General features: G+C 39.9%; 1 protein-coding gene across 1 annotated transcript; it reads right to left on the bottom strand.

Moving 5' to 3' along the window:
* Positions 1–733: 733 nt before the first annotated feature.
* On the bottom strand, positions 734–12,356 carry igsf10 (immunoglobulin superfamily, member 10). The gene is made up of 8 exons (XM_026193445.2): positions 12,232–12,356; positions 10,716–11,106; positions 9,350–10,114; positions 7,337–9,115; positions 5,663–7,228; positions 4,494–5,397; positions 3,129–3,495; positions 734–3,039 (listed from the first exon to the last, which is right to left on the bottom strand). Exons 1-8 carry the CDS (start codon positions 12,280–12,282, stop codon positions 1,489–1,491), a joined length of 7,374 nt encoding a protein of 2,457 aa, XP_026049230.2. The 5' UTR covers positions 12,283–12,356; the 3' UTR covers positions 734–1,488.
* Between the last annotated feature and the right edge of the window lie 955 nt (positions 12,357–13,311).

The following is a 13,311-nucleotide window of genomic DNA, read 5'->3' as shown; positions in this document are numbered from 1 at the left end:
ATGGTATGGTATGGTATGGTATGGTATGGTATGGTATGGTATGGTATGGTATGGCCAGTAGCTGCATACAGCATTTCAAAACATGTTAGACTGATTCATAATTAACTTTGATGTTTTTGTTTTCTTTTTACTTTTACACAAATGGTGAAGTATACTTACTAGAAGATACAGCATTCTTTATGAGGTGTTGTACAGATTAAGATTTTCCTATTGAAAAGCATGCATCATTATGGGCAATTCAAAATTGGAGTAATTCACTGAGAAATTATTTCCAGTTGTTCCTAAGGTACAGGGCATGACTAAAATACCATGTATCTATTTCTTTAGAAAAAGGAGACGGTGTGAATCAGCTGACATTTGCCAAGTAAGTGTGGTTAGAGAGCAAGCATAATAAGCCTTGCATAAGGTGTATAGCATGTAATATATATTTTCAGATGGCAGGCTCATGTTAAGTTCACCTCCTCTGTCTTAACATTACTCATCACCTTCCAGTTTAATTTGCAGGAGCACAGTAAAATCAGGGTGCATGACAAGCAAATATCAATGGCTCCCCTGTGGATCCTGCCCACTGACAAAGAGAGTGAAGGATTATTTTCATAGCTGGCCTGCACTTAAAATTCCAGAGCTGAATATGCTTCTGTTTGTGACTTTTTGGTGCCCTATAATTTAATACCTTTTGTATTTCTTTTATCCCCAACTGAGAAAATAGTAGCATAAAAAGACATGAGCCATGTTTTACTTTGTAAGTTCATGTTTTTTCCCCATACTTTAATTAAGGAGATACTGCAAATAGATATACATGGACTTTATTATTGGCATAATGTATAACATTACTGTAAATTCTCATGTACAACACAACAGATTGGTAATATGTATTATATTCCATTGTGTTCCAAATAGACATATAGGAATCTATATAGACCTTAATTAACACACACACACACACACACGCACGCACGCACGCAATATACCATGTCCAGTGTAAGACAAGTATCATATATATATTTGAATAAACCCTTTTTCCCACTTAAAAACACTGAATTACTTATAAAATACATTTTACTACATATTCTGTTGTTTTTTTTAAATTTGCTGTTATGTCCAAAGGGAATTATGACCTCTTGAGAAGACCAACCCCCCCCCCTTCTAATTTCTGTTTTCCTGTTTGGCTACTATGTCCAACAGCAGGTCAGAGAAATTACTTTAGGTTTGGCTCTATGATTTGGCTCTGTTGCTCTCGTTAGGACTACCCTAAATGAGTACTTTGATTTTCCAGACCCCAGCTTCCAATGTTACAAGCAAGCAGGAGTTTCTTTTTTTAAATTCCTTTTTTGTGCTTTGTTAATTACTCACATAATCAGCTTCTGTATTACACATGCCTTGATCTTCACTAATCCACAAGATGATAGGTAGTGTAGTGAGCAGACAATATGTGTCTGTTAATATTTACATTAGCATATACTGTCAACCTTCAGCTATTATTTTTAATCACAGCACAAGTACATATGTGACCTTTGAATCTGTACCTAAGTGGTTTTTCACAAGGCATTTGTATGTTCCAGAGTCTGAGGGTGTGGGCCTCTGGATGATTAGTGTACCCTGAGGGTGGAGCAGTTCACTACCCATAGGCCGCCCCTTTTCTGCTGCTGATAGAACTGAATGATCTGGAAGCTCCCATGTGATCTCTGGCTTGGGGATCCCAGTAGCAGCACAGTTGAGCTGAATAGGTCTCCCAGTCTCTGCCCTCACATTGGAGGGGGGCCCCATTGTGATCCGTGGAGGGTAGGCAATGACAATAACGGGGACAGTAAGTACAGCCTCACCAGCATCGTTTCGAGCTCTGCATATGTAGTTTCCGCGGTCATGGAGTGTAGTGTCCTGAATTATAAGAGTACCATTTTCTAGCAACTGGTAGCGTCCGAGGACTTGAGGCCGAGTAAGAGTGTGACCACCAGGAACGGTCCAGTAGATTCTTGGTCTGGGACTCCCATCAGATAGGCAGTGAATGAAGAGGGGCTCCCCTGATATGCTGCGTATGATACCCCTGGGCCTTGTCAGGATATAAGGCTTCTGCCCAATCTCCAAAATTATTAGCTTCTCTATGTAGCCCATGAGATTCTTGGCACCACAGCGGTATTTCCCAGCATCTTCTTTGTGAGTACTGCGGATGACCAAAGTCCCATCATTGTTTATTTGGTGGCGAGAACCATGATTGGTTCCACCAATAAACCGTGTTCCATTAGGCAAAGTCCATGATATCTCTGGCATTGGCTGCCCATCAGCAGAACAATTCAGAACTGTGGTTTTCCCATTCCCAGACACAATACGTTCATTGAAGGGATTATTGAAGATTGGCCTTCGAAGCATACTTGTAACCGTCAACTGCACCACCATTACTGCCTCTCCTCCATCATTTCTAGCTAAGCAAATAAACTCTGCTGTATCAGAAGGGCGGACATTACGTATCTCAAGTGTCCCATTCTGGTGGACTTTAATCCTACTTCCAAAGTAGGGTGCTGTTAGAAAGATGTTATCAGGCATAATCCAAGTGATAGTAGGTCTGGGAGTCCCCTCAGCCATACAATCTATAAGTTTCCTGGAATATGTAGACACTATTTCTTTAATGACTGTTCTGTTCTGATGGTAGCCATTGATCACTGGTGGATTCCCACCTATCTCAAGCTTGTAGACTTTTCTGGTTTCTCCGCCAGGGTTGCGAGCCATGCAAACATACTCCCCTGCATCAATTACCTTGACATCCCTAATATCCAGAGAACCATTGACATGCATTAAGTAGCGTTCATGTGATGCTGCTATTACATCGTTATTGGGAAGTATCCACAATATCTTAGGTTTAGGCTCTCCAACTGCCTCACAGTCAAAGAGGATGCTTCCTCCGGGCTTCACTCTAGCATAGGTCTGGCTGGATGGACGCATCCTAGGGGATGCTGTAACTACAGTGATATGTACATGCATCTCATCTTTGCCAACCTGGTTCTCAGCAAAGCAGGTATAATCGCCTTCCTCTGACATTCCAACCTGGAGAAACATGATATGAAAACACGATATATAAACATGATATATATGTATATATGTTTGTGCAGTTTGTGTTTGATCCAATTCAATACCTGGTTTAGATAAAGAGTTCCATTGTCAAACAGAGTGTAGCGACGTTCTCGTCCTCCTCTACTGCTGGCATCAGACTGCAAAGCACTGTTGACCATTGTACCATCTGGTAGACCCCAGGAGATATCTGGCTTTGGTGCCCCTGAGGCTTTACAGTCTACTTTTAAGTCCTTTCCATAGGGTACCTGCTTCTTGCTGTATACCTTAGTCTCTATCTTGGCTGGCTTCATTGATACACTGACTTTCATGAGTTGTAGAGCATCACCAATCTTGTTTCGGGCCACACAGAGATAATCTCCGGCATCTTTGTCACTCACAGTGTTAACAGTAAGAGTACCATTATCAAGGACCTGTATCCTGCTGCCCACCCTGGAGTAACAAATAAAAGAAAATTAGAGAGACAGTTACAAACCTGGCATTAAGATAATTTGCAGAATTCCTTGTCTATGCTTATTAAGAGCAAAACGCATAAATTTGTATGGTTTCATATATTTTTTCAAACAGCTAAAATCAAAACGGTAACAGTGGAAAAGTGTCTTATCTGCTTACATCAAACAAATGTGTACAGAATGCCACTGGGGAGATACAGCAATTAAATCAGTAGCTGTTTTACATTGCCTCAGTCTTTCTGTTCTCTCTGGTGTTAGACATTGCAAATGACAATGTACCAACACACAAAGTGTTTATATAAACAGGTATTGGGGGTATAAGAAATGTGGTTTAAACGTACAATGCTTTTTTAAAGACGTAAAATTAAGGTAAGACATGCTTGCATTATTATCACACTGAACAAGCTAACAATTAGGAAAAATATAAATGAAATACACTCCAATTCCCTTCGGTATGATGACTTTTGTGTCGGGTTTTTTTTTTCAATCCTAATAGAAGCATAGAAAGAGAACCATTGTATTGAAAATATTTTCACTTCAGTCTTCATTTGACTGTGCTGAGTTATGCTCTGAATAAGTATAGTCAATATCTGCATCTCATTTCTTTACATTTAGAGAGAATTACATGTTTTTATGTGTACTTATGAGGGACATTCAATGAATCAGTGCAGGCAACAAAACCTATAAAAAATATAAATGCATGTACTCTATTCACAATCAGTGCTTACTTTGGTAAGCATAACAGTATGCCACTGAATTGTTTTCAACAGTTTAACTGTTTCATGAGAGGCTAAGGGCAAAAATAAGTCTGTTTTGGTGATTTTTATCCACTTTCTTCCATAGAATGTTCACTAAACCACTACAGTTTTTCTAAGCAATATTTATGCAAATCATGCACATTGAATTATTAGAATTTTGTAACTTTAATATAAAAGATAATACAATAAATACCTGTTCTACCAATGAACGTATTTTTACCTGTACCAATAGTCCACCACAGCTTTAGAAGGTAGTTTCCAGATTATCCTAGGTTTAGGGTTTCCAGTTGCCAAACAGTTTAGTCTTAACTGATCCCCATATGACAACTCAGTCAAGCGCTTGGATATCTCCAATATCTGAGGAGCAGATTCTTGTAGTATTACTGTCAGAGTCACGACTCTTCGTTCTGAACCAGTAGAGCTGGTAGCAATACATTCATATTTTCCACTGTCTGCTGGAGTCACATCCTTAATGTGAAGCGTCCCATTCTCATACATGGATATCCGTGTATCGATTACAGGCCTGTTAGATTGTATCATTGACCCATCATGGAGAACCCAGTGAACACTAGGCTGAGGTGTACCATGACCAGTGCAGGGTAACTGTAAACTGTGGCCAAGAATAGCTTGTAGCTGCTGCCGCTTCTCCTCCATGATACCTGGTGGAGCTGCCACCACCTGCAGTCGGACTGTAGCAGTATCAGCTCCAGCAGGATTACTGGCAATGCATTTATAATGACCTCTGTCATAAACAGACACATATTTAATAACCAGAGTCCCCACAGCAGATACTGATGCTCTTCCCTTCTCAGTGTTTTGACCCATGACTTGAGTACGGTTGGCCAAGATCCAAGATATCACAGGCATGGGCCGGCCCTCTGCTTTACATTTCAGTTCAACTGTGGTTCCTGCATAAGATTTTATCTCGCGCATCTTTGGCTCTAAAATGCGAGAGGGATAGGCTACCACTGAGAGGGTGATAATAAGTTTATCTGATCCATGGTCATTCTCAGCTAGACAGAAGTATTGGCCTCGATCTTTAATATTGGCATTTGGGATTGACAGCGTGCCGTTGCTCAACACCTCATACTTGCCCATCCTCTCTTTAATGGTAATGGTTCTTCCTGTGGGACAAAAGAAATACAGAGACAATGAAATATTTACCTTACAAACACTAAAACATTCTACACAAATCACTTAAAGCAACTGACAAAATTTAAACAGTATTGTTACTTTATTATCGCAGCGTTTTCTATAAATGGCTTTTACTTGCACCTGACAACAAATTTTGTTTCTACATGATGCCAAAAATACTGTCACTCCCATATCTTAATATGTATCACATTTTGGTTCTGCTAATGATAAGAATGAATGAAATCATTTTTCTACCTGTGCTGGAGGAGAATCGTTTCCATGTTATAACTGGCTGTGGGTTTCCAACAGCCACGCATGGCAGGAAAGCATCAGAGTTAGACAGTACAGTAAAGCTAGCTGCATTTCCACCCACTATCTTGGGTTTGCTTGACATGACCTTTGTAGTGGGTTCAAAACCAGCATTACCGGCACTGGTAGCATCATATCCCGAGACTTGATTATAAATAGTAGAGGTGGCAGAATCCTTGTCTGTAATGTAAGGAACGGGGGTACTGATCATGTAGCCTTGCTGAGCTGTTAGAAGGATCAGTGTATCAGAGTTATCTACACTGCCTTTAGTACCACTGCTTTTTCGAGTACCGGTAGGTCTAATTCTCTCCAACACTAAACTGCGATTGGTGTCACCATTCCTTTGTGTTGGTGGTTTGATGTTGCTGTGGAATCTTGTCTGAGCAGTTGTGTAAAACCGCTTAGTTGTATGCGGTATCAGTGTAGTAGCAGGATCATAAGTGGCAGAGGAAAATAGAGGTGTCATGGTGGTAGGATAGCTGGATGAACCACTAGATGTCCAGTCAAAGTCCTCATATAGGTCACTCTCCTCAGATCTTTTTTCAGTGGTACCCAATACTGTGGTTCTGGCATCTTTTTGTGTGTAAATGGGATTATATTCTGAAACACTTTGTTGAAAAAGTGTGGTTGCCTCCATTGTGTATTCCATGGTTGTTGCCTCTGTAGTTATTGCCTCAGTTGTTGTAGTTTGTCGGACTTTGGGAATTCCAGGTTTCCTTAGGGGTCTTCTTCTCCTATTGGGCCGCCTTCTCCGCCCTAGTCTACCTCTTGTCTCACCAGGCCTCTGTCTGATTATAAGCAAATTGTCAGACAGTCTTCCAGACCCAGATGAGGTTACATCAAGATTTTCCTGCTGGGTGGTTTTGACAGTGGGTGGCGAGGGTAGAGTCTGTAATTCTGGTGGTGTTTCTGCAGTGGTATAAAACTGTGAGGAACCAGAATAACTAGTAACAGGTATAAAGTCCAAGCTGGGACCCAGTGTTGTGAACTGGAAATCAGCAGAGGATGCATCTCCATAATCATCATCTAATGAACTACTCGTTGTGTGTCTGGATGGTGACAAACTATCAGCTTTAACTAATAAGTTTGCAGAGGTAATGGGCGTAGGAGCAATGGTTGTGGTTAGGGTGCCTCTTGTTTCAGTCGTAGTTGAAGTTTTATTCGCAGTTAATGGCTTCTTAAGCCTACTGAGCATCCTTTCCCTTCCTTTGTTTCCAAACAACTTGTTCCATGGAATTTTTCCCCGAATGATCTTAGAAGTAGATGTAGTAGTGGTTGTGGTTGGGACTTTAGTTGTAGGATCCAGTTCAGGGGCAACTGCAAACGTTATGTACTCATTGGAAGTCTCTGATCTAGACTCTGCTTTGTTGAATGTGGCATTTGAAGTCATGTAATGACTTGTGGTTTTTTGCATATAAGCAGGTTTCTCTGTTTTGTGTAAACATGGACTAGAAGATGCTGTTGGTGTGACCACTGCCAAATCAGTGGTTGCTGCCTTATTATAGTTACAGGCTGAGAAAAAAAGAACCATGTTAAAAACATACGTATTGTTTCATGACTGATTATTTATGCAACACAGAAGTACAAAACAACAGGGTTTTTAAGAACATGGTTTCTTACCTGTGGTCAACTGAATTTGATATGGCACAGAGGCATTCCCTTCTTTATTCATGGTGGATTGTTTAAGTTTATTAATAAAGGACTGCATGTCATGGATCCTGTTTGGTTTAATGATTCTTCTGCGGCCTTGAAAGTTCCTCCTGCCAACCTTTCCTCTGTTACTTTGGCGTGGGATTATATGGATGTGCTGCCGGGAGATGATAGTAGATCCTGCAGGCAGGCGCGGGGATTTTATTGTCTGGGTTGTATGGAAAATGATCTTGTCTTGCTGTCTGTCTGTAGCTGTGATTGCTGTAAATGAGGTTTGGCTTTCAGGGTCTGTGTGAAGGACTAGCTCCACTGGGCCTGGTTCATCTCTCATTGGAGTAACATTAGGGTCTGTAGTTGAAGAAAAAGCACCCTCTGTCGAAGTCTCTGGTTCTGCAGGTGCTTCTCCTGATAACTCTAGTTGGGTTTCTTGTGAAGTGTCTGTCACAGTAGGTTGGAGAGTGACTGGTTGTAGGTTCGAAGGTGGCATGCTGGTTCTTTCAAGGGTGTAAAAGTTGTTTGTCTCAACTAACCTTGGATCTGTAGTGAATGTAGACTGCATATATGGCTCTGTTGTTGCCATGTCTCTATTTTCCATTATTTTAGTTGAATTAATATAATTGCTGAATCTATTTTCCATGCCATTTTCCTTTGTTGCTAAAATATGTCCCTCACCAATTTGTGTGGTTGTTACTGTCTCAGTCTGCCTGTCTTGAGCAAATATTCTTTGTGGATTATCTGTTGTTGGTTGGACTATTGTTGGGAGAACAATGAGATGGTCTTCATCTTGAGCTTCACCAGAGCCAATTTCATTGTCACCAGAATAACCAATATGTGTGTTTTCATATTTTACTTTCTCATTTTCTCTATCACTCTTTATTTTTGAGCCACCCTGAGCCTTTTTCATAAATTCTGCAAACTTCTGCGGGTCTACTTTCCTGGAAGCTTTATCAAAGACCCTACTACTCCAGATGTGGCTGTTGCGGACTGACCCCCTCCTTCTCTGTCCCAGTCTACCTCCAAAACCTACTCGGCCACGTGATCTGTGTCTGGGGTAAGGCCGATCTGAAGTAATGGTCCTGGACTCCTGGATAGTTCTGTCAGCATGCTGGGAGTGGTGTATCTCACTGAGTTTGACTGTGTTTTGTGTCAAGCTAGAATCCATTGCAAACTCCGTCACCATCCCTGATCCCTCACTGTTGAAAACACTTGCTGTCACGGACCCTTTGTCTGTTACTGTCACCTGAGAAACGAGTAGGTCAACTCCAACATGATTAGCAACTAAACACCTATAAAATCCTCGATCCCTTGCTGTGATACCCTGAATCAGCAATGTCCCATTCTTAAAAATGTTTCTGTTCCCATGAGGCTTGTCAAGCACTGAATGGTCAGGCAGAATCCAAGACACTGAGGCCTCAGGACTCCCCGAGGAGCTACAGTCAAAAACAAGCTTTTCACCCAGTGGCCTAGAGAGTTGAACACCATTGACCTCAGCCTCTTCCACATCAGTGGACAGAACTGTCACTCGAAAGATGAGGATATCTGCATCCAGGTAGTTTGTGGCAATGCACCAGTAGAGGCCTGTGTCAGAGGTATCTGCACCTCGAAGAGTGAGCTTTCCTTCAGCAGTAATTATTATTCTCCTGTCCTCACTGGAATAAGGAGCTCTGACCTTGCTTCCATCTGGTAAAATCCACTCCAAGAGAGGCTTTGGATCACCCTGGATATGGCAGCTCAACTGTACCACACCACCTAGGTCAGGAGGAAAACATTTGATAATATCATAACCGTTTTCATGCTAAAAAGAAAAGACTTTTTAGTCTTTGAAATTCTGAATTCATTTTTTTTAAATGCTTCCTATTTTATTAGTGCAATGATCAGTATAGTTTCATACATAAGTAAATAGTTCAGTTACTGGTATGTGCAGACCTAAGTAAAAGTCACATCTCTGAGCTAGTATATTAAGCGTTAATCTCTGACTCCCACCTGTAAGTACAGTGTGCTCAGTCTTAGTTTGATTATCTCGTTTGATCATGGCCCAGGAATACCGGTCCCTCTTAGATGGTGTGCTTTCCAAACGTAGGTTTACCACAGACTGGTACTTAATGTGCAGGGTAGAGAAGGTTGTAGCAGTGCGGTCTAGTTGGAAGCTCACTTCTCCCTGCATTAACCATGCAGGAGAGGCTTTAATCTCAGCCTTAATGTTTGTGTTTATTTCTTTATCTAGATCCTTTGTTTTCATCTGAGCATATCGGTACACCATTTCTGGGCTTGTGGCCAACATTAAACCTCTCTCTAGCCTCATAGGAGAGTCACTGTAGGTGGCTAAGATCTGCCACAGTTGCTGGATGTGTTCATGGTTAATATTACACACCAAATACGTAGTTATGCAAGTGGTAAGCATGGTGACATTGTTTCCTTCTCCTTCCTCCAGGGTTTGAGTCAGGTTCTCAAAAGAAGTGGGCCGCTGTACAGTGCAGGTTAGACTGGCATCATTGTAAAACTGGTCGGTCAGGTTCATTTGTATTGAGCCTAATGGGGCAATAAAGTCCTTGGGGGAAACAGGAAAGAAGTTCCCTTCATCCAGGCTGATGTTTTTCTGCTTTAGATGGGGTTGGATCAAAGGTTTGGTGCAAGTAAAAGCATTGTTGGGTAGAAGGGATAGAGGCCTTTTGTGGTAAAGCAAAGGATTTTCACAAACAGCACATAGGCCTCTGGGATATCTCCTGTCTCGCCAGCATTTCAGCACACCTGGAAAGAATTATTAAGCAGTGCAATGTTTAGATGGATTCATGGAAGAAAAAAAAAATCACACTTTCAAACTTATGTTCCAGCCAAACCAAAACTGGCTAATAAAACTTGTGAACCGCAAAAGGTCATAATCACAATACAGAATTGCGACATTTCGGTTAACCCTCGTGCTTGCCAAGTCATAAATAAAATGTATAACTTTAGTTCTTCTATGTCTTCATTGTTTTCTATGGTCCTCATGATGAAAAGATTATATGATATCTGCTTCCTGTAATGTCTCTGCAAAGATTTATATGCTTCTCTTGGATATGCCTGTCTTGCTTGGGATACAATCCCATGCACTATTAGGTTTTAAGAGAAAAACATACTATGCTCAAACCTGAGTACAACCACAAATACTGCTAGCAGTTTTACCAGATGGGTCTTATTAAAGCTGGTAGCAAATATCGGCTTACAGAGGTTTAGAGAAAGTTTCTCTGGCATTAATGAAAAAGAAACTGTTTAGATTCAGTAAGTGACTTTCTTAGCTGTTAACCACGGTTCAATTTTATATGCCTCTAAGTACTTTGGGAATTGTCCAAAGCACAGATGCACTCCTTACCTGTATTTCTTTGTGCCCAAAGTGAGAACCACTTCATACGGCAATCACACTTCCAGGGGTTGCCATGGAGGAAGACATTTTCTAACTGACTGCAGCCTGAAAAAATGTCTGCTGGCAGAGTGGTCAGAAGGTTGTCTGACAGGTGGATGGTTCTTACTGATGATACCTTGAAAACCTGGCTGTGTCTCAGTGTGATAAATGTGTCCGGGTGGAGCTGCTGGAGGTAGTTACCCTCCAGATTAACCAATTCTAAGTTGGTAAGCCCAAAGAAAGCCTCAGGGTTTATAAATTCGATGTGGTTGTGGTCTATGTGGAGTCTCAGCAGACTATCCAAGCCTTTGAAAGTCTCTTTGTTGATAATCTTTAATTTATTGTATGACATCTTCAGGACCTTGGAAAACACAATTAGGAAGATAGAGATGGTGGTCAAAACAATGATAACTGAAAGCTATTATGTCAATACACAATTACATTGTTTTTATAGACATAACATGAATTATTGTCAGACTGTTTATTTAGTCTGAAAAAGTGCAAGGAATCAAGGACCATCCTTCACATAACACACACAGACATATAAAATTATTGTGAATCACTCAACATTCTTTGTGAAACATGAGGCATTTACTTTTTGTGAACCACAAAAGAGTTGATACAACTCTGTTTTTACAAGTTTGGACTTGTGACACTGAAATTCTGTATTGAATTATACTGCCTGTTATTGGTTAAACACAGTTACTTGTGCCTGAGTTATTTTTTTTAATTTCATTACTTTATAATTAGATTTGCAAAAGCAAAGGTGATACTTCTTAATCAATTTTGCCATGGTGAAAACCCTGTGCTGTAATTGGACAACTCTTATTGTTTTCCCCTCGCATTTGTGTCGTCTTTTTATGCTTTTTGAAATTTTTTGTCATTTTGAACTAATTATGGATGGAAATGTGAGACAACAGTCATAGTAAAGAAAATCAGCTGTGAACTTTTCATCCCTCCAAGCAGATATTATCTAAAAACCAGAAAACAAACCAGAAAACAAACAAAAACATATTTATGTAGGCATGCTCTACTTACTGATGTGTGTATGTCATCACAGAAATACTGAATTAAAACTATATGATGTCAGCAGTAAGGCTATTTTTGTAAACTAAAACCAAACTAAAAACAACCTTTACTGCAATTTGCAACTACAACTGATGAGTCATGTCTATTGAAACTGTAGATGTCTTCAACTGCTTTCAAAAAATTCTTTATTTTTATTGCAGTACCATTATTGATTTTCTCCAATCTTGTGTTTGACATATGCCCTCCATTCAAAAATGAAAACGAACATGTAAACTAATTTATTTAAAAATAACTAAAACAACACATTTTCAAATTTAAAATATAAACTGAAATAAGAAAATCTACTCTAGAAAATAATAACAAGTCAAAATGAAATAAAAATTAGGGTTGTCACACAAAGATATATTTTGGATGTTGCAGTGAGGTTTGCGAGTAATTTGTTTACAAAGGATTTTACCTGTAATGACTTAAGGTCTTTGAAGGCTCTGTCTTCAGTAGTGTGTATCATGTTGCTGTGCAGCAACAACAGTTCCAAGTTTTCAAGCCCTGAAAGATCATTTTCTCTCAGGATAGTTATGCTGTTGTACCTAACGGCATAGAAATGAAAAAGCTTTGGTTACTGATCATCATTTTGAATGAGCCTTCAAATATACTTTGCAGAAATATTACTGAAATGCAACTGAAGTTCTGCACATATAACCTAAAAGGTGGGCAATGCTGGTGAAAGATCTCAGCGAAAAAAAGCATTCATTCTAATCCAGAACCTGTCTACTCGGACAAATAAGTGAAAACACCTCACTAGGTGAACTATAGGTATATATTGCCCTCAGTATTGACATACTGGACATTAGTATTGTGCTGACTATATTACCTGTTCCTCATTCAGGCAATTTAATTTAATAATTAATTTAATAATTTTAATTATATAATTGCTTTGGGATTAATAAATTATTCAGATTTTGATACCATATCCTGCCAAACAGAGGCTGTGTGCATACTAAAGCATCTCAGAGAAAGCTCTTGTAGCAGGAACCAGTATACATGAAATTTCAAGTACTTTTTAACTGTTTATAGGTGGTTTTTGCATGTGTCTGTGTTTGGGGGTTGGGGTAAGGGACCTTGGCTCTTTCTCATGTTACACTACTTCAAACACATGATGGATGGTAGTACTAGCCATGCTAGGTCAGGGCCACATTTTACCATGTTGAAACATACATGCATGTGAAGACAAGTTTAAAACAATGCCAGTAAAGGTTGTTGATTACTAATATTGTGATACATATTAATGAAAACAATTTATAGTGTGTACAGAGTAATGTTTGAGTTCACTCTGTATGTGTCAGCAGGCAACATGACGTGCCCTTGGAGATGACACTTGTAGAGGAAATTAGGACTACATAATTAACTGTTAATTCTGCCTGTATTAATCCTGCCACGACATCTCAGGATGTCTGCAGTAAATACTCTGCTCCGGCCTGGTCACATTCTGAAATGAGGTCTAATTAGGTACAATAATTGAATGCACTTGTGTGTCATT

The sequence above is a fragment of the Astatotilapia calliptera genome, chromosome 14 (genome assembly GCF_964374335.1).
Source record: "Astatotilapia calliptera chromosome 14, fAstCal68.1, whole genome shotgun sequence".
NCBI classification, from domain to species: domain Eukaryota; kingdom Metazoa; phylum Chordata; class Actinopteri; order Cichliformes; family Cichlidae; genus Astatotilapia; species Astatotilapia calliptera.
Note: the sequence above shows the minus strand (reverse complement) of the source record. Positions and strands in the feature narration are given on the sequence as shown.

Bases quoted from the DNA above. Each gene is read 5' to 3' on its own strand.
- igsf10 (XM_026193445.2), bottom strand. From the start codon at position 12,282: ATGATACACACTACTGAAGACAGAGCCTTCAAAGACCTTAAGTCATTA. The intron at 9,116-9,349 runs GTGGGAGTCAGA...CTCCTGACCTAG, and splicing joins TGAGCACACTGTACTTACAG to GTGGTGTGGTACAGTTGAGC. The intron at 5,398-5,662 runs GTAGAAAAATGA...TTTGTCCCACAG, and splicing joins ACGATTCTCCTCCAGCACAG to GAAGAACCATTACCATTAAA.